A 20,405-nucleotide genomic window follows, 5' to 3' on the forward strand; every position below is an offset into this window, starting at 1 on the left:
TCATATACGCTGGGACACAGCGCCCCCCAGCGTCTGCAGTCAGAATCACACGGTTTGTAATGCACACAAGTGGTTCTCAAAGTGGGGTCCTTGGTGGTGGTGGTGGTGGTGGTGGTGGTGGTGGTGGGGGGCTATAGCTATTCAATAATTAGCTGATCTACAAGCTCACATGGCATTTTAATTTTGAAATTATAGCAAATGTTCTAGACCAGCTATTTTTGACTAACACATTCTTGAACAACACTAATCTTCATATGGGGGTCTCTGGCTCTAAATATTTTCATATAGGGTGCCTGCGGCGCCACATGATTTTCTTTTATTATTGGTTGAATACTGCCCTCTGCTGTCAGAGGACTGAAACAACATACCTCTGGAGTGGGAATACAGAGAGAACACAACAAAACAGAAGTAGCACGGAGGAACATCTCTGCTGCATTTGTAAGCAAATCCACCTTTCTTTTGGAATGAAAGCCCTGAGATGTGAGTGAGCCTTTGTGCTCCCTTCCGTGCACCCCTGTGCTCACTGACTGCACACTTTTATTTCAGGTTTGTAAACTATGCTTTCAAGCAGGCTGACTGTGCAAGTGCAACGATCCCTAAGTAGGCTATAGGCTAATGTAGAGTTACGTATTCTCGACTACAGTTTGGGTACAAAAGATTCATACTAACTGTTTATGACTTGGGTGGCCTTCTTGCGACTAGGAATAGAAGTAAATTGTCAAAGATTGTGAGATTATGTGATGTGTAACAAATCCCTGCTAATCCTGAGATCAATTCTTTAGACCAGTAATTATAAACCTTTTCAATTTCAAGGACCCTCAGTTTGATATGCATTAGGCCACGGACGGATCTCCATTTTCATACAAATGTTTATTTATTTATTATTTCTCTCTCTAGGAAACGTATCAATGTTAATTTAACACAGGAGCTTACAAAAGTTTAGAACCAAATAGACCCTCATGGGGAACCCTAAAGTTATTACGTCCAAATTTCAAGGTCAAAGTGAAGGTCAAGCTAAAAAAGATTTTCATGAAATATGATTATTAGTAGGCTACCGAGATGATTCACTTTCGGTTCGAAAAGGTCTAAGGTCTCTCTCTCTCTCCCTCTCTCTCTCTCTCTCTCTCTCTCTCTCTCCAGTGAAACGTGTAGCCTAATATTTGCATTCTGTGTGAAATGTTCTCATCATGAGTTGACACAACTACAGTTTGATACATATATTCTATTTCTATTATCGTACCCACTTCGTGAAAGTGCCCAGTATCCAATGTCAGAAGATGTATAAGCTCAAAACTCGTCTGAGTCATCATGCCCCCCCCCCCCCCCCCCCCCCCCCCCACACACTTTGAAAACCAATGTTTAACACAGTTTCTGGGGTGATTGATCACTTTTCATGCCACTATCTATGCTTAGTTACAAATCATTTGTATTCAGCGAGATCTTTATCCGAAAGTCTGTTTGGGCGACAGACTATGTTGATTGACACAGGAATAATGTCAATCTGCAAAAAGCATGAATGAAAATGAATACATTCTACAAAAAACATAATCTAAGGGGAGCTGTCCCTGGAACACAGGTAGACAGTAAAATACTGTAATAATATATAAACAAGAAGATTGTGGAAAGTAATTTACTCAAGTACTGTACTTAAGTACAACTTGGTACTTTACTTTACTTTATGATACTAGCCTACATCTCAAACATGTCAAATTTGTATGTCTTACTTTGTAGATTTGAATCAGTATACAAAACATGCATCAACCACATTACCCCTGTTTTATACATAATCTAACAGCCGATCTACAAGCTCAGAACGGCATCACTTGTAGATCTGCTATTTTCAAATTTATAGTACTTCCACTACAGTATACTGCAGTGCACATATATTTTGACGCTTTATTTTTACTGAAGTAAAATCTTTACTTTAGCTGTATCAGAGTACAGCTAAAGCCGCAACTTTTACTTAAGTAAAACATCAGACGTCCAAGGTGCAAAATTTAAAAAAACATTGGATGAAAATGAATCAATTCTACATGCAACAGATTGATAATCTAAGAGGAGCTCACCCCAGAAAACACGGTGCAGACAGGCAGGTACTAACAAGCACCATAATCAAAAATGACTGGCCTGATGTTTCCTGTCTTTAGAAATTAATGCGCCGTCAGAACGCCGCTCCCCCGCGGAAACATGCAGGTGCCACTCAAACTACAGCACAAAGCCGCAAGTGTAAATTATTGACAAAGACTAGTAGTAGGCTAATGTATAATACACACATCCACCGCGTTGAGTTCATGTGCGTGCGTTTGACTGACTGGTGTAGTAGAGTGATTTATGACCCCAGACATTTTGCCGGTGCATATTTATGATTTATGAATGGATCATAAGACCCTCACTATACCTACCGCCCCCACCCTCCCCCATTTACTCCTCTCCCCTCCCCCCACCACATTCAGGTTAGCCTCGGGTACCCATGTGTTGTATTTTGTTTAGTTTTTTGGATAAACATCTGAGGAGGGGGGGGGGGGGGGGGGGGGGAAATGTTGTTCACTTTTATTACGTGTGAATTGGATCTACAACAACTATAAGAATGGTTTCCACAAAATGTTTGTCATTAATTACATTATTGTCTCCACCAGAGTATGTTTTGAACTCCGTCCGTTTGTCCGTGTGTGTCTGTCCGTACGTACGTACGTCTGTGTACAGCTAATCTCCAGCACCGTTTGCCCGTCCGATGCCAAACTGTGTATACACTCTCCCTGGATGCCAATGACGAACCTCTGCCCCACTTTTCCACAATTTGAGGTACATTTTGCATGCACATTCCCACTAGGCCAAGGTAAATGCCAGTTGAAGATTTTCACATCAGCCTCATGGTGGCACTATAACTGGCCCATTCATGCTTTTACCTATAACTGCACCTGTAAAACTTTGTACACTCCCTAGAGGCCAAGGGAAAACCTTTGACCTGCATTTCTGCTCTTTATAGTGCTACCAGGAGGCAGACTTTTATAAAACTCATTTTTTGATATTACTCCTTCAGATTTGATGCTAATCTCACGCAAATCGGTTCTCATGATCTCTATAGTCATGTGATCAAGACGGGTCTGTTTGATTTCTCATATTCCATCCTGATTGGCTGAGATTGGCTTTTTCAGGAGTGGCTTGTTTTTTACAAAATGCTGCAAACCATTAACACAGCGTCCGATTACGGTGCAACTGTGCAGACATATTCCCACTAGGCTGAGGAAGAAATGCCACTTGACATTTCTCTAAAAACGCTCCTATAGACCAATTATTTGTTTACAAACATTGTTTGGGCCTGTTGTTTTGGGGAGCGCTGGTTTCAGTTCAACCTCCTCTTGTGAGTTGTCTAGTGCGGTGCACCCTAGGAGACATTTATACTTCAAAGCGCAACAGTATTGCGCACAGAGAACAGCTGATATACAAGCTCACCATCGCGGGACGAAGCATAAATTATACTTGATGGGCTGCAGGTGCGCGTGCAGCCATGGACAAACAGGCTCTGCTGCCGTGATCATGAGCGCACCTCCCGTTCTTATGACAGCGACTGGAGGTGTGGTTTTGAGGACAACTGCTTTGAATTACTATTATTGTTCACACACAACAGAAACCAATGGATTATATATTTCAGCCTGTTTTGTCATTTCCAGCCATGAAAAACACGCATGCGCGCGTTTTGGCATTTCCAGGCATGAAAAACGCGCATGCGTGCGTTTTGGCATTTCCAGGCATGAAAAACGCGCGTGCGCGCGTTTTGGCATTTTCAGCCATGAAAAACGCGCATTTGCGCCTGGAAAGGCCAAAACGTGACGATGCGCGTTTTTCATGCCTGGAAAGGCCAAAACGCGACGATGCGCGTTTTTCATGCCTGGAAAGGCATCGGTGTATGAATGTGTGTGTGAATGGGTGAATGTAATGCACATAGATGCACATCTATGTAAAGCGCCTTGGATAAAGGCGCTATATAAATGCACCATTTACCATTTACCATTTATGGTCTCGGACGCCATACTATAGCATGCCGTTTTTCATCATTTTTGAGGATAAAAAAAAAGACGAAAATCACTCAGACCATGGACTATAGCCCATTGTCTCAGAGTGATTTTCGTCTTTTTTTCAAATCCTTGTTTTTCATTTTCTACCATGGGCTATAGCCCATGGTCTCGGACGGCATACTATAGCACGCCGTTTTTCTTCAAATCCTCGTTTTTCATCATTTATAGCCCATGGTCTCGGACGCCATACATATTAAAAACAAAAGACGAAAATGACTCAGAGACCATGGACTATAGTCCATGGTCTCGGAGTGATTTTCGTCTTTTTTTCAAATCCTCAAAAATGATGAAAAACGGCATGCTATAGTATGGCGTCCGATACCATGGGCTATATTTGTCTCCACCAGGCCGAAGGCATGGGGAGAGAGTATGTTTTGCACTCCGTCCGTCCGTCCGTCCGTGTGTGTGTGTGTGTGTGTGTGTGTGTGTCCGTCCGTCCTTCCGTCTGTGAACAGCTAATCTCCGGCACCGTTAACCCGGTCGATGCCAAATTTTGCACACACACTCCCTGGATGCCAACGATGAACCTCTGCCCCAAAATTTCCAGAACGGCCTGTTATAGCACCACCAGGAGGCCGCTTTGTGCAAAACAAGTTTTTGGACAGTACACCTACAGATTTTGTCCAAACATCACGCAAATTGGTACACAGTCTCTCTAGAGCCATTCAACAAAACGGGTCTTTCAGATTTCTCAGACTCCATCCTGAGTGGCTAAGATTGGCTTCCAAAGTTCGCAGGAGTGCTCAGTTTCAAACAAAATGCTGCAAATCATGAACACATCGTGTGATTTCCGTGAAATTGTGCACGCACATTCCCACTAGGCCGAGGAAGAAATGCCACATGAACATTTTCAACTCAGCCTCATGGTGGCCGAAAAGTGTTTTTACCTCTAACTGCAAACTGAGTTGGCAAACTTTGTATGCCAACTCCCTAGAGGCCAAGGAAAAACCTTTGCCTGGAATTTTTCACATCTGCTCTTTATAGCGCCACCAGGAGGCCGACATATGTAAAACACATTTTCTAATATTACTCCTTCAGATTTTATCCAAATTTCACGCAAATCGGTATACATGCATAGTCCATATTCATGTGATCAAGACGGGTTTGTTTGATTTCTCATAATCCACCCTCATTGGCTACGATTGGCTTCTAAACTTTTCAGGAGTAGCCCGCTTTGTACCCGTTTTGTACAAATCGCCACAACTACTCAACGCAGCGTCCGATTGTGGTGAAACTGCATGCATATTCCCACTAGGCTTTAGAAGAAATGCCACTTGACAGTTTTCAAATCAGCCTCATGGTGGCGCTACAACAGGCCAAGCCGTGTCTCACACACACACACACACACACACACACACACACACACACACACACACACACACACACACTCGTTTATATTGCTCCTAAACATTTTGCCAAACATCACACACACACTCCTATCCTCCTGGTGGAGACCTGTGCCTAGTTTCATCTTTTTTTTCAAGTTTTACAGTTTTACAGTTTTACAGTCAGATTACAGTCGCCTTGTCTATAACCTGAAGGAAGTGGCACAAATTTTCCCCAGCAGGGAACGACTATAATGGGACAACCTGAAGCTCTAAGACTTTTCTTATCTTCTCCAAAAGTAGACTACATCAGCAACATGTGTTTATTAATGACCGTAGGTCTTTCCCAACTGCACCCTGTGCATACACTTCATAGTGGCTTAACTTTCTCTCCCTGTGTGTGTGTGTGTGTGTGTGTGTGTGTGTGTGTGTGTGTGTGTGTGTGTGTGTGTGTGTGTGTGTGTGTGTGTGTGTGTGTGTGTGTGTGTCAGATGGTGGAGTTCCCTCTGGAGCCAATGCTAAGATGTTGATCATGTCCGTCCATCTGCGTTGTAGTGAAGAGATGCTCACCATCGTGTCTATGCTGTCTGTACAGAACATCTTCTACAGACCCAAGGTAATGCACAATTATACAAAATAATCGTTTTTCATCATTTATAGCCCATGGTCTCGGACGCCATACTATAGCATGCCATTTTTCATCATTTTTGAGGATGAAAAAAGGACGTAAATCACTCAGAGACCATGGACTATAGCCCATGGTCTCGGAGTGATTTTCGTCTTTTTTTCAAATCCTTGTTTTTCATCATTTATAGCCCATGGTCTCATACGCCATACTATAGCATGCCGTTTTTCATCATTTTTGAGGATTAAAAAAAAGACGAAAATCACTCCGAGACCATGGACTATAGCCCATGGTCTCGGAGTGATTTTCGTCTTTTTCTCAAATCCTCGTTTTTCATCATTTTTGACCATGGGCTATAGCCCATCTCAGACGGCATACTATAGCACGCCGTTTTTCATCATCTTTGAGGATTTGAAAAAAAGACTAAAATCACTAGAGACAATGCACTATAGCCCATGGTCTCGGAGTGATTTTTGTCTTTTTCTCAAATCCTCGTTTTTCATCATTTTTGACCATGGGCTATAGCCCATCTCAGACGGCATACTATAGCACGCCGTTTTTCATCATTTTTGAGGATTCGAAAAAAAGACTAAAATCACTCGAGACAATGGGCTATAGCCCATGGTCTCGGACGGCATACTATAGCATGCCGTTTTCCATCATTTTTGAGGATTTGAAAAAAAGACGAAAATCACTCGAGACAATGGACATAGCCCATGGTCTCGGAGTGATTTTCGTCTTTTTCTCAAATCCTTGTTTTTCATAATTTTTGACCATGGGCTATAGCCCATCTCAGACGGCATACTATAGTACTCCGTTTTTCATCATTTTTGAGGATTTGAAAAAAAGACGAAAATCACTCGAGACAATGGACTATAGCCCATGGTCTCGGAGTGATTTTCGTCTTTTTCTCAAATCCTCGTTTTTCATCATTTTTGACCATGGGCTATAGCCCATCTCAGACGGCATACTATAGCACGCCGTTTTTCATCATTTTTGAGGATTCGAAAAAAAGACTAAAATCACTCGAGACAATGGGCTATAGCCCATGGTCTCGGACGGCATACTATAGCATGCCGTTTTCCATCATTTTTGAGGATTTGAAAAAAAGACGAAAATCACTCGAGACAATGGACATAGCCCATGGTCTCGGAGTGATTTTCGTCTTTTTCTCAAATCCTCGTTTTTCATCATTTTTGACCATGGGCTATAGCCCATCTCAGACGGCATACTATAGCACGCCGTTTTTCATCATTTTTGAGGATTCGAAAAAAAGACTAAAATCACTCGAGACAATGGGCTATAGCCCATGGTCTCGGACGGCATACTATAGCATGCCTTTTTCCATCATTTTTGAGGATTTGAAAAAAAGACGAAAATCACTCGAGACAATGGACATAGCCCATGGTCTCGGAGTGATTTTCGTCTTTTTCTCAAATCCTTGTTTTTCATAATTTTTGACCATGGGCTATAGCCCATCTCAGACGGCATACTATAGTACTCCGTTTTTCATCATTTTTGAGGATTTGAAAAAAAGACGAAAATCACTCGAGACAATGGACTATAGCCCATGGTCTCGGAGTGATTTTCGTCTTTTTCTCAAATCCTCGTTTTTCATCATTTTTGACCATGGGCTATAGCCCATCTCAGACGGCATACTATAGCACGCCGTTTTTCATCATTTTTGAGGATTCGAAAAAAAGACTAAAATCACTCGAGACAATGGGCTATAGCCCATGGTCTCGGACGGCATACTATAGCATGCCGTTTTCCATCATTTTTGAGGATTTGAAAAAAAGACGAAAATCACTCGAGACAATGGACATAGCCCATGGTCTCGGAGTGATTTTCGTCTTTTTCTCAAATCCTCGTTTTTCATCATTTTTGACCATGGGCTATAGCCCATCTCAGACGGCATACTATAGCACGCTGTTTTTCATCATCTTTGAGGATTTGAAAAAAAGACTAAAATCACTAGAGACAATGCACTATAGCCCATGGTCTCGGAGTGATTTTTGTCTTTTTCTCAAATCCTCGTTTTTCATCATTTTTGACCATGGGCTATAGCCCATGGTCTCGGACGGCATACTATAGCATGCCGTTTTCCATCATTTTTGAGGATTTGAAAAAAAGACGAAAATCACTCGAGACAATGGACATAGCCCATGGTCTCGGAGTGATTTTCGTCTTTTTCTCAAATCCTTGTTTTTCATAATTTTTGACCATGGGCTATAGCCCATCTCAGACGGCATACTATAGTACTCCGTTTTTCATCATTTTTGAGGATTTGAAAAAAATACGAAAATCACTCGAGACAATGGACTATAGCCCATGGTCTCGGAGTGATTTTCGTCTTTTTCTCAAATCCTCGTTTTTCATCATTTTTGACCATGGGCTATAGCCCATCTCAGACGGCATACTATAGCACGCCGTTTTTCATCATCTTTGAGGATTTGAAAAAAAGACTAAAATCACTAGAGACAATGCACTATAGCCCATGGTCTCGGAGTGATTTTTGTCTTTTTCTCAAATCCTCGTTTTTCATCATTTTTGACCATGGGCTATAGCCCATCTCAGACGGCATACTATAGCACGCCGTTTTTCATCATTTTTGAGGATTCGAAAAAAAGACTAAAATCACTCGAGACAATGGGCTATAGCCCATGGTCTCGGACGGCATACTATAGCATGCCGTTTTCCATCATTTTTGAGGATTTGAAAAAAAGACGAAAATCACTCGAGACAATGGACATAGCCCATGGTCTCGGAGTGATTTTCGTCTTTTTCTCAAATCCTTGTTTTTCATAATTTTTTACCATGGGCTATAGCCCATCTCAGACGGCATACTATAGTACTCCGTTTTTCATCATTTTTGAGGATTTGAAAAAAAGACGAAAATCACTCGAGACAATGGACTATAGCCCATGGTCTCGGAGTGATTTTCGTCTTTTTCTCAAATCCTTGTTTTTCATCATTTTTGACCATGGTCTATAGCCCATCTCGGACGGCATACTATAGCACGCTGTTTTTGATCATTTTTGAGGATTTTCGTCACGCTTTTTCGTCATGCTTTTTCGTCACGCTTTTTCTTCACGCTTTTTCGTCACACAATGAGCAGAAAATTAAAATAAACCATTTAAATACAACAAATTGAGCCGAGCACTGCAGGGACTTGAACCCCGTTCTGGTAAACCAGGAGTACCACACCAGTGCCTTTGTTTTGTTGTAATTTACAGGTCCATTAAATGATGATAAATGATGATAAATGATGACACATGATAAATGATGATAAATGATAAATGATGATGAATGGTAAATGGACTATAGCCCATGGTCTCGGAGTGATTTTTGTCTTTTTCTCAAATCCTCGTTTTTCATCATTTTTGACCATGGGCTATAGCCCATCTCAGACGGCATACTATAGCACGCCGTTTTTCATCATTTTTGAGGATTCGAAAAAAAGACTAAAATCACTCGAGACAATGGGCTATAGCCCATGGTCTCGGACGGCATACTATAGCATGCCGTTTTCCATCATTTTTGAGGATTTGAAAAAAAGACGAAAATCACTCGAGACAATGGACATAGCCCATGGTCTCGGAGTGATTTTCGTCTTTTTCTCAAATCCTCGTTTTTCATCATTTTTGACCATGGGCTATAGCCCATCTCAGACGGCATACTATAGCACGCCGTTTTTCATCATTTTTGAGGATTCGAAAAAAATACTAAAATCACTCGAGACAATGGGCTATAGCCCATGGTCTCGGACGGCATACTATAGCATGCCTTTTTCCATCATTTTTGAGGATTTGAAAAAAAGACGAAAATCACTCGAGACAATGGACATAGCCCATGGTCTCGGAGTGATTTTCGTCTTTTTCTCAAATCCTTGTTTTTCATAATTTTTGACCATGGGCTATAGCCCATCTCAGACGGCATACTATAGTACTCCGTTTTTCATCATTTTTGAGGATTTGAAAAAAAGACGAAAATCACTCGAGACAATGGACTATAGCCCATGGTCTCGGAGTGATTTTCGTCTTTTTCTCAAATCCTCGTTTTTCATCATTTTTGACCATGGGCTATAGCCCATCTCAGACGGCATACTATAGCACGCCGTTTTTCATCATTTTTGAGGATTCGAAAAAAAGACTAAAATCACTCGAGACAATGGGCTATAGCCCATGGTCTCGGACGGCATACTATAGCATGCCGTTTTCCATCATTTTTGAGGATTTGAAAAAAAGACGAAAATCACTCGAGACAATGGACATAGCCCATGGTCTCGGAGTGATTTTCGTCTTTTTCTCAAATCCTCGTTTTTCATCATTTTTGACCATGGGCTATAGCCCATCTCAGACGGCATACTATAGCACGCTGTTTTTCATCATCTTTGAGGATTTGAAAAAAAGACTAAAATCACTAGAGACAATGCACTATAGCCCATGGTCTCGGAGTGATTTTTGTCTTTTTCTCAAATCCTCGTTTTTCATCATTTTTGACCATGGGCTATAGCCCATGGTCTCGGACGGCATACTATAGCATGCCGTTTTCCATCATTTTTGAGGATTTGAAAAAAAGACGAAAATCACTCGAGACAATGGACATAGCCCATGGTCTCGGAGTGATTTTCGTCTTTTTCTCAAATCCTTGTTTTTCATAATTTTTGACCATGGGCTATAGCCCATCTCAGACGGCATACTATAGTACTCCGTTTTTCATCATTTTTGAGGATTTGAAAAAAATACGAAAATCACTCGAGACAATGGACTATAGCCCATGGTCTCGGAGTGATTTTCGTCTTTTTCTCAAATCCTCGTTTTTCATCATTTTTGACCATGGGCTATAGCCCATCTCAGACGGCATACTATAGCACGCCGTTTTTCATCATCTTTGAGGATTTGAAAAAAAGACTAAAATCACTAGAGACAATGCACTATAGCCCATGGTCTCGGAGTGATTTTTGTCTTTTTCTCAAATCCTCGTTTTTCATCATTTTTGACCATGGGCTATAGCCCATCTCAGACGGCATACTATAGCACGCCGTTTTTCATCATTTTTGAGGATTCGAAAAAAAGACTAAAATCACTCGAGACAATGGGCTATAGCCCATGGTCTCGGACGGCATACTATAGCATGCCGTTTTCCATCATTTTTGAGGATTTGAAAAAAAGACGAAAATCACTCGAGACAATGGACATAGCCCATGGTCTCGGAGTGATTTTCGTCTTTTTCTCAAATCCTTGTTTTTCATAATTTTTTACCATGGGCTATAGCCCATCTCAGACGGCATACTATAGTACTCCGTTTTTCATCATTTTTGAGGATTTGAAAAAAAGACGAAAATCACTCGAGACAATGGACTATAGCCCATGGTCTCGGAGTGATTTTCGTCTTTTTCTCAAATCCTTGTTTTTCATCATTTTTGACCATGGTCTATAGCCCATCTCGGACGGCATACTATAGCACGCTGTTTTTGATCATTTTTGAGGATTTTCGTCACGCTTTTTCGTCATGCTTTTTCGTCACGCTTTTTCTTCACGCTTTTTCGTCACACAATGAGCAGAAAATTAAAATAAACCATTTAAATACAACAAATTGAGCCGAGCACTGCAGGGACTTGAACCCCGTTCTGGTAAACCAGGAGTACCACACCAGTGCCTTTGTTTTGTTGTAATTTACAGGTCCATTAAATGATGATAAATGATGATAAATGATGACACATGATAAATGATGATAAATGATAAATGATGATGAATGGTAAATGGACTATAGCCCATGGTCTCGGAGTGATTTTTGTCTTTTTCTCAAATCCTCGTTTTTCATCATTTTTGACCATGGGCTATAGCCCATCTCAGACGGCATACTATAGCACGCCGTTTTTCATCATCTTTGAGGATTTGAAAAAAATACTAAAATCACTCGAGACCATGGACTATAGCCCATGGTCTCGGAGTGATTTTCGTCTTTTTCTCAAATCCTTGTTTTTCATCATTTTTGACCATGGTCTATAGCCCATCTCGGACGGCATACTATAGCACGCTGTTTTTGATCATTTTTGAGGATTTTCGTCACGCTTTTTCGTCATGCTTTTTCGTCACGCTTTTTCGTCACGCTTTTTCGTCACACAATGAGCAGAAAATTTAAATAAACCATTTAAATACAACAAATTGAGCCGAGCACTGCAGGGACTTGAACCCCGTTCTGGTAAACCAGGAGTACCACACCAGTGCCTTTGTTTTGTTGTAATTTACAGGTCCATTAAATGATGATAAATGATGACACATGATAAATGATGATAAATGATAAATGATGATGAATGGTAAATGGACTATAGCCCATGGTCTCGGAGTGATTTTTGTCTTTTTCTCAAATCCTCGTTTTTCATCATTTTTGACCATGGGCTATAGCCCATCTCAGACGGCATACTATAGCACGCCGTTTTTCATCATCTTTGAGGATTTGAAAAAAATACTAAAATCACTCGAGACCATGGACTATAGCCCATGGTCTCGGAGTGATTTTCGTCTTTTTCTCAAATCCTCGTTTTTCATCATTTTTGACCATGGGCTATAGCCCATATCAGACGGCATACTATAGCATGCCGTTTTTGATCATTTTTGAGGATTTTCGTCACGCTTTTTCGTCATGCTTTTTCGTCACGCTTTTTCGTCACACAATGAGCAGAAAATTAAAATAAACCATTTAAATACAACAAATTGAGCCGAGCACTGCAGGGACTTGAACCCCGTTCTGGTAAACCAGGAGTACCACACCAGTGCCTTTGTTTTGTTGTAATTTACAGGTCCATTAAATGATGATAAATGATAAATGATGATAAATGATAAATGATGATAAATGATGACACATGATAAATGATGATGAATGATAAATGATGATGAATGATGATAAATGATAAATGATGATGAATGATGATAAATGATAGACCATGGACTATAGCCCATTGTCAAAATATAACCCATGGTCTCGGACAGCATACTATAGCATGCCGTTTTCATAATTTTTGAGGGTTTGAAAAAAAGACGAAAATCACTCCGAGACAGCCCGTGGTCTCGGAGTGAATTTCATATTTTTTTCAAATCCTCGTTTTTCATCATTTATAGCACATGGTCGGCTGTCAGCACATGGGGGCGGCTTTGGCTCAGGAGGTAGAGCAGGTCGTCCAATGATCCATGGGTCGGCGGTTCGAATCCCAGCTCCTCCTGTCTACATGTCGAACTGTCCTTGGGCAAGACACTGAACCCCAAATTGCTCCCGATGTGCTGGTTGGTTAACCCCCATCTGGCGGAGTCAGGTTACTGGTTGGTACCTTGCATGGCCTCCGCCGCAATCGGTGTATGAATGTGTGTGTGAATGGGTGAATGTAATGCACAATCTATGTAAAGCGCCTTGGATAAAGGCGCTATATACATGCACCATTTACCATTTATGGTCTCGGAGGCCATACTATAGCATGCCGTTTTTCACTCTGAGACCATGGACTATAGCCCATGGTCTCGGAGTGATTTTCGTCTTTTTTTCAAATCCTCGTTTTTCATCATTTATAGCCCATGGTATCGGACGCCATACTATAGCATGCCATTTTTCATAATTTTTGAGGATAAAAAAAAAGACGAAAATCACTCTGTACAGAACATCTTCTACAGACCCAAGGTAATGCACAATTATACAAAATAGTCGTTTTTCATCATTTATAGCCCATGGTCTCGGACGCCATACTATAGCATGCCATTTTTCATAATTTGTGAGGATAAAAAAAGGACGAAAATCACTCCGAGACCATGGACTATAGCCCATGGTCTCGGAGTGATTTTCATCTTTTTTTCAAATCCTCGTTTTTCATCATTTATAGCCCATGGTCTCATATGCCATACTATAGCATGCCGTTTTTCGTCATTTTTGAGGATTAAAAAAAAAGACGAAAATCACTCAGACAGGAGTGATTTTCATCTTTTTTTCAAATCCTTGTTTTTCATCATTTATAGCACATGGTCGGCTGTCAGCACATGGGGGTGGCTGTGGCTCAGGAGGTAGAGCAGGTCGTCCAATGATCCATGGGTCGGCGGTTCGAATCCCAGCTCCTCCTGTCTACATGTCGAAGTGTCCTTAGGCAAGACACTGAACCCCAAATTGCTCCCGATGTGCTGGTTGGTACCTTGCATGGCTTCCGCCGCAATCGGTGTATGAATGTGTGTGTGAATGGGTGAATGTAATGCACAATCTATGTAAAGCGCCTTGGATAAAGGCGCTATATAAATGCACCATTTACCATTTATGGTCTCGGACGCCATACTATAGCATGCCGTTTTTCATCATTTTTTAGGTTTAAAAAAAAGACGAAAATCACTCTGAGACCATGGACTATAGCCCATGGTCTCGGAGTGATTTTCGTCTTTTTTTCAAATCCTCGTTTTTCATCATTTATAGCCCATGGTATCGGACGCCATACTATAGCATGCCGTTTTTCATAATTTTTGAGGATAAAAAAAAAGACGAAAATCACTCAGACCATGGACTATAGCCCATTGTCTCCGAGTGATTTTCGTCTTTTTTTTAAATCCTCGTTTTTCATCATTTTCTACCATGGGCTATAGCCCATGGTCTCGGACGGCATACTATAGCACGCCGTTTTTCTTCAAATCCTCGTTTTTCATAATTTATGGCCCATGGTCTCGGACGCCATACATATTAAAAACAAAAGACGAAAATGACTCCGAGACCATGGACTATAGTCCATGGTCTCGTGATTTTCGTATTTTTTTTCAAATCCTCAAAAATGATGAAAAACGGCATGCTATAGTATGGCGTCCGATACCATGGGCTATATTTTCATCTTTTTTTTTTACAGTTTTACAGTCAGTTTACAGTCGCCTTGTCTATAACCTGAAGGAAGTGGCACAAATTTTCCCCAGCAGGGAACGACTATAATAGGACAACCTGATGCTCTAAGACTTTTCTTATCTTCTCCAAAAGTAGACTACATCAGCAACATGTGTTTATTAATGACCGTAGGTCTTTCTCAACCGCACCCTGTGCATACACTTCATAGTGGCTTAACCTTCTCTCCCTTTGTGTGTGCGTGCGTGTCAGATGGCGGATTTCCCTCTGGAGCCAATGCTGAGATGTTGATCATGTCCGTCCATCTGAGTTGTAGTGAAAAGATGCTCACCATCGTGTCTATGCTGTCTGTACAGAACATCTTCTACAGACCCAAGGTAATGCACAATTATACAAAATAAACACCACTATTAGCTGTTGCCTTTAGCCTCCAGTGTTAGCTGTAAGTAATGCTAACTAGATTAATTTGTGAATGAGCTACTACTGAAACTGAGACGAAGTTTTTACTTACGTTTTTACTCAATTACATGGCAAAGATTAAAAACACCAAAGGCCAATGTTGTTAAAGCTCCAATGTGCTGTGGAACAAATAAAACGGTGGTGTTCTTTCTACAGGACAAGTCAGCCCAGGCTGACCAGAAGAAAGCCAAGTTCTTCCAGCTTGAGGGAGACCATCTGACTTTACTGGCCGTCTACAACTGCTGGAAAAACAACAAGTTCGCAAACCCCTGGTGCTTTGAGAACTGTATCCAGGCATGCTCCTTAAAGAGAGCCATGGACATCCGTAAACAGATGATGAGCATCATGGACAGGTAACCTACACTGGACATGTGTCTTGTTTAATTGAAATTTAAGCATTTTTTGTTTTGAATTCAATGGTACCATGAGCCACCTACCATATATATACAGTAGCCTATAGGAAAACTTATTGTCATATATTGAGCAGTCATTTCTCAATTATATATTATATTACTACCCCCAAAAAGCAGACCTTTTATTTATCCTTCGGGTAATTCAGCTTCACCCAGCTGATGGCTGCTCAAATGGTCATGATGAGCGCTCTGGGACAATTGGACAATACATACATACTGGGTGGAACCCCAGAGCTCAATCTGTTACCTTCAGATTAGCATTTAGCAGAAGGCCTTACACAGTGACTTGAAGAATGCAAGTCACACAAATGTGTCTTCACCTTTCTCAGACATAAGCTAGATGTGGTATCCTGTGGGAAAGCTTCCATGCGGGTCCAGAAAGCCATCTGCAGCGGTTACTTCAGGAACGCAGCCCACAAACACCCTCAGGAAGGCTACCGTACCCTGATAGACCAGCAGGTGGTGTACCTCCACCCTTTTAGTACACTCTTCAACCGACAGCCTGAGTGGTGAGTCTACGCTCATTCCCTGCTGGGAGGGTTTGGTTACGTTTTTGTAAGATGCAATGTGATGAAAACGAATATTAGTTGAACATTGGGTCTGTTGACATAAGTTATGAGATACTTAAGTTGAGATAGTGGTACCCTGATTGTTTCAAGGTGTACCTGGCATCAAATGTTTTTAGATTTTTACACAAAATAGTCTATAGCTACTTTAATTCGGTAGTGTCCCCCCCCCATTTTCTTTCCACCACATTCTATAATCCAAGTAGCCTTTTTAATTGCTTGAAAGATGTTTTTCTGGTTGAATCATAATAAATTGTCAACCCATTCCTCTCCACATGATACTGTTCCCAGGCTAGTGTACCATGAGCTGGTGCTGACCACTAAGGAGTACATGCGTGAGGTGACCACCATTGACCCACGCTGGCTGGTGGAGTTCGCCCCGGCCTTCTACAGAGTCGCCGACCCGACGCGCCTCAGTCGACAGAAGAAGATGCAGAAACTGGAGCCTCTCTATAATCGCTACGAGGAACCCAACGCCTGGAGGATCTCCCGCGCCTTCAGGCGACGCTGATCAACTGCCTTTTGCAACTCTGTTGTTTTTACCACAGGGACATACAGTGGGGTTCATATTGAGAGCTGCCAGCTGACAACATTCTTGACCCTTTTTCTGATTGTCTAAACAATGTTTGAGGTCATAAAATATGACATAATTGATTTCCTTTTGTTGAAGTGAATGATACTGTCTTTAATTGAAACTGTATCCAGTTGTAAGTGTAGGTATACTCTATGAAACATCAAACTCCAGTTGTTAGTGTTGGTATACAGGACCAGAACACACCTGGGCTGGCTGCCAGGATCACATCCACCAATGGGGAGGTCAGCTGCATGGATGTATGCAGTGGTGCAAAGTACTTTTACTTAAGTAATGTACTTGAGTACAATTTTGAGGTATTTGTACTTTACTTGAGTATTTCCAATTTCCATAAAAAAGTGTGTATGGAGTTTCTAGGTGAAAGTGACTTTTTGACGTGCCTATATCTGCCATTGAGCCCCATTGTAAATGTTCCAGCATGTGTGCCCACAGTAAGCTGAATTATAAAAAGTGAATGGAATTTCTCAGTGAAAGTCATTTTTTTGACTTCAAGGTCCTTTTCTTTACCAACTGCTCTCATTATACCTTAGCCTGACTGAGTGAGATTTCCGGTTTTATCTTCTTCTTTCTTCAAAGTAAAGTTTCAGAGTAAAGACCATTTTCATAACAACAAGCCTATTGGGACAAGGAACATCAGTTTGAAAGTGCAAGCCAAGCCAAGCCTTACTGAATATGCATGTGTTGTGTCGCTTGGTCTTCAACCAGCCAAAATTCTCACATGTCTCCCCCCTGCTCCGCTCCCTGCACTGGCTCCCGGTCGCTGCCCGCACAGAATACAAAACTCTGATGCTAGCATTTAAAGCAACCAAAGGTATGGCTCCCCCATATCTTGCAAGCATGATTGAACCCTACAAACCCTCCCGAGCACTCAGATCAGCCAACGCAGGGAAGCTGGAAGTACCCTCACTAAAAACGCCGGGACAACGCTCCACACGTCCCAAACTCTTCTCCCTTCTGGCCCCAAAACTGTGGAACGCACTTCCCGTTGCAATCAGAACTGCAGCATCACTCCCTATCTTCCGCCGTAGTTTGAAAACCCACCTTTTCAGACTCCACCATGGCCCATAGCACTTACCCTACCCCCTTAGACAGCACTTTTTTAGACTTAGATAGCATTTGAAACAGACTTATAGCATGTCATGTAGACAGCACAATAACAGTACAGCATAGTATAATATATATGTATAGCTTATATGTATAGTGTCATTATATATAGATATGTTCTAGTTACGTTCTTAGCTTAAGCATGTTTCTTGATAAATGCTGTTTATATATGTGATGTATTCCCATGCTTTTTGTTCTTGCTTAATGTAAGTCGCTCTAAATTGTAAATTGTAATAGCGTAATCTACCCACTGAATGAGGGAGGAAGGGAGGGAGGTGGCGAGGGGGCGAACGGGCCTGCGGGCAGAATGGACCTCCACCCCCACACACTATCTTCATTACATGGTCAATTGGCAGGGCCAGGAGTAGTTTTCCACTATAGAGGACAATAAAAGTCACACATATCAGCAGGATTTCTTTACACTTTAGACTGTACATTTTCTGCAATGCAGCCGGAATAATGTTGTCCCAGGAAAATGCAGATTGGACTTTGTAGATGTTGACTATAAATTCTCTTTTGTGAAAATCTAGGAATTAAATCGTATAGTACAGTCTAGTGAACGTACAGTACCACCAATCTAGGTATGGATGCAGGGCACTGTGAGTGAAAGCAGTGTTTTACTTTTATGTGATGGAAGCTGTGATCCTGTGCTGCATTCTAGTGGAGTACACAGGTCATTGCAATTTCACTGCATCATATGAATCCAACAGAATGCTGTCAGAATGCTTGTAGGTTCTGAAGCTATGGACAAATATATCAAATATAGTTTTATATATTGCCTGCATGAAGAAGGCAGGCGTACTAGGTGTACTGGCAGGCGGTGGTGGCTCAGGGGTAGAGTGACCGGATAGCAACCGCAAGGTTTGCAGTTCAAACCCGGGCTCCCCCAGAGTTAGTGTTGAAGCGTCATTGAGCAAGACTCTGAGAACCTCTAATTGCTCCCGATGTGCAGGTTGGTGCCTTGCATGGTTTGTTGGTGTGTGAATGTAATGCACAATCTCTGTAAAGTGCCTTAGATATAGATGCTATATAAATGCACCATGTTACTGCATACGGACAACAGAAATGATACAAATCAAAATGGTCAATCCTCATAAGTAACCGCTGCCAACACCAGAGGATGCTGTGGTTCAGAGAAGATGATGCTAGTGTGGGCTACCATAGGCAGCTGTGATGAGAGTAGTTGTATCTCAGTCAATCCAGGCATTAAAAAAAGACAAAATAGATTTACAAGATCATGTAAGCTCAAGTAAGCTTGTAGATCTGCTAATTTTGATTAGCCCAAATATAATGTAAGGCTTGTGTAGTTATAATAAACGATGAATAAAATAAAAAAGGATAAACATAAAATAAATGTAAAAGCATAGGAAGCATGTTGATTGCATGTGTCTTACAGTTAGATGGTGGATAACCGGTACAGTGGGCACCTGATTTATTTGATAAATGAGTGGCCAAATACACTATATGTTTTATGGCCCTATATTTCTACAAAATACAAAACCTGTGATGTGCAGTCATTTGCATACTTTGCATACATACCTGATTGGTGGCCCAAAACTTGGTGGGAAAGTCCCTCTTTTATGTCTGGCTTCCAGGCCAGTTGGAAAAGGACACACTGAGAGCTGGTAAGAGTATGTTAAATTGGACATTTTCATGGTAAAAGTTTAGCTGGACAGGGTTCTTTCAGACATAAGCCCCAACCGTTACATCTCAGGAAACAGGGGGAGAGAGCACCGTCTCCCAATGGTCCTCCAGCACCTTGATTACATGGGACTTGAACCTGCCAACTGTCTGTAGCAGAGGCAACCGATCAAGCGCACCACACCATTGAGCCAAGGCACCTTTGGGCATACAGCAGACGTCTCCTGGTGCTTTTGAGTTTTAATTTTTTTATTCGAGCCTTGAAAAGTTCAAGTTACTGCAGCATTGAATGAGACATGAACACAGAAAGCCTGTACTGAAAGACTCATCATTAGACCACTGCGCCATCAGTCAGACGCTCTCAGCCAAAGTCTCCTGGTACTTTTGAAGTGATCTTTTGTGTGTTAGGCTTCAGTTAGTAAAGTGAAGATAACACAGAATCATATTAATCAGATGTTTCTTAGCGCTGTTGAGGTCTTCTTTTGCATGTTAGTGTAACAGCTGGGAATCGAACCCAGGTCCCCCGCACGGAAGGCCAACATCCTAACCACTAAACCAAAGCAGTTGCCTATGGCACAGGGGAGATATGAGAGGTCATCAGGCTGGGGCTGTGAGCCCCTGCTACAATAGGCTTCAGTTAATACAGCTCTACATGTTCAAATCCCTGTTCGCCTATAGTTTAATATTGGAGTGTTTCAACTTTACTAACTGAAGGCCAACAAACACAATTACCAGGAGACTTTGG

At 41.6% G+C, this 20,405-nt stretch overlaps 1 protein-coding gene across 3 annotated transcripts; it reads left to right on the top strand.

Moving 5' to 3' along the window:
- The first annotated feature begins 362 nt into the window (after positions 1-362).
- On the top strand, positions 363-17,279 carry LOC306915657 (ATP-dependent RNA helicase DHX8-like). Of its 3 annotated transcripts, none has more exons than XM_079493133.1 (5): positions 363-438; positions 5,893-6,017; positions 15,501-15,697; positions 16,087-16,266; positions 16,615-17,279. In XM_079493133.1, exons 2-5 carry the CDS (start codon positions 5,925-5,927, stop codon positions 16,832-16,834), a joined length of 690 nt encoding a protein of 229 aa, XP_079349259.1. In that variant the 5' UTR covers positions 363-438; positions 5,893-5,924; the 3' UTR covers positions 16,835-17,279. The 3 variants fall into 3 exon arrangements, with proteins under 3 accessions (XP_079349259.1, XP_079349260.1, XP_079349258.1); XM_079493134.1 differs by lacking the exon at positions 363-438 and adding an exon at positions 2,727-2,802; XM_079493132.1 differs by lacking the exon at positions 363-438 and adding an exon at positions 15,138-15,262 and having other exon boundaries at positions 5,901-6,017; positions 16,615-17,278.
- The last annotated feature ends 3,126 nt before the right edge of the window (positions 17,280-20,405 follow it).

The sequence above is a fragment of the Electrona antarctica genome (genome assembly GCF_951216825.1).
Source record: "Electrona antarctica genome assembly, chromosome: 22".
NCBI lineage: Eukaryota > Metazoa > Chordata > Actinopteri > Myctophiformes > Myctophidae > Electrona > Electrona antarctica.

What these genes read in the sequence shown, in the direction of transcription:
- LOC306915657 (XM_079493133.1), top strand. Translation starts at nt 5,925, where the DNA reads ATGTTGATCATGTCCGTCCATCTGCGTTGTAGTGAAGAGATGCTCACC. An exon ending in ACATCTTCTACAGACCCAAG is followed by an intron (nt 6,018 to 15,500) that starts GTAATGCACAAT and finishes TTCTTTCTACAG; the next exon opens with GACAAGTCAGCCCAGGCTGA. An exon ending in TTCAACCGACAGCCTGAGTG is followed by an intron (nt 16,267 to 16,614) that starts GTGAGTCTACGC and finishes TACTGTTCCCAG; the next exon opens with GCTAGTGTACCATGAGCTGG.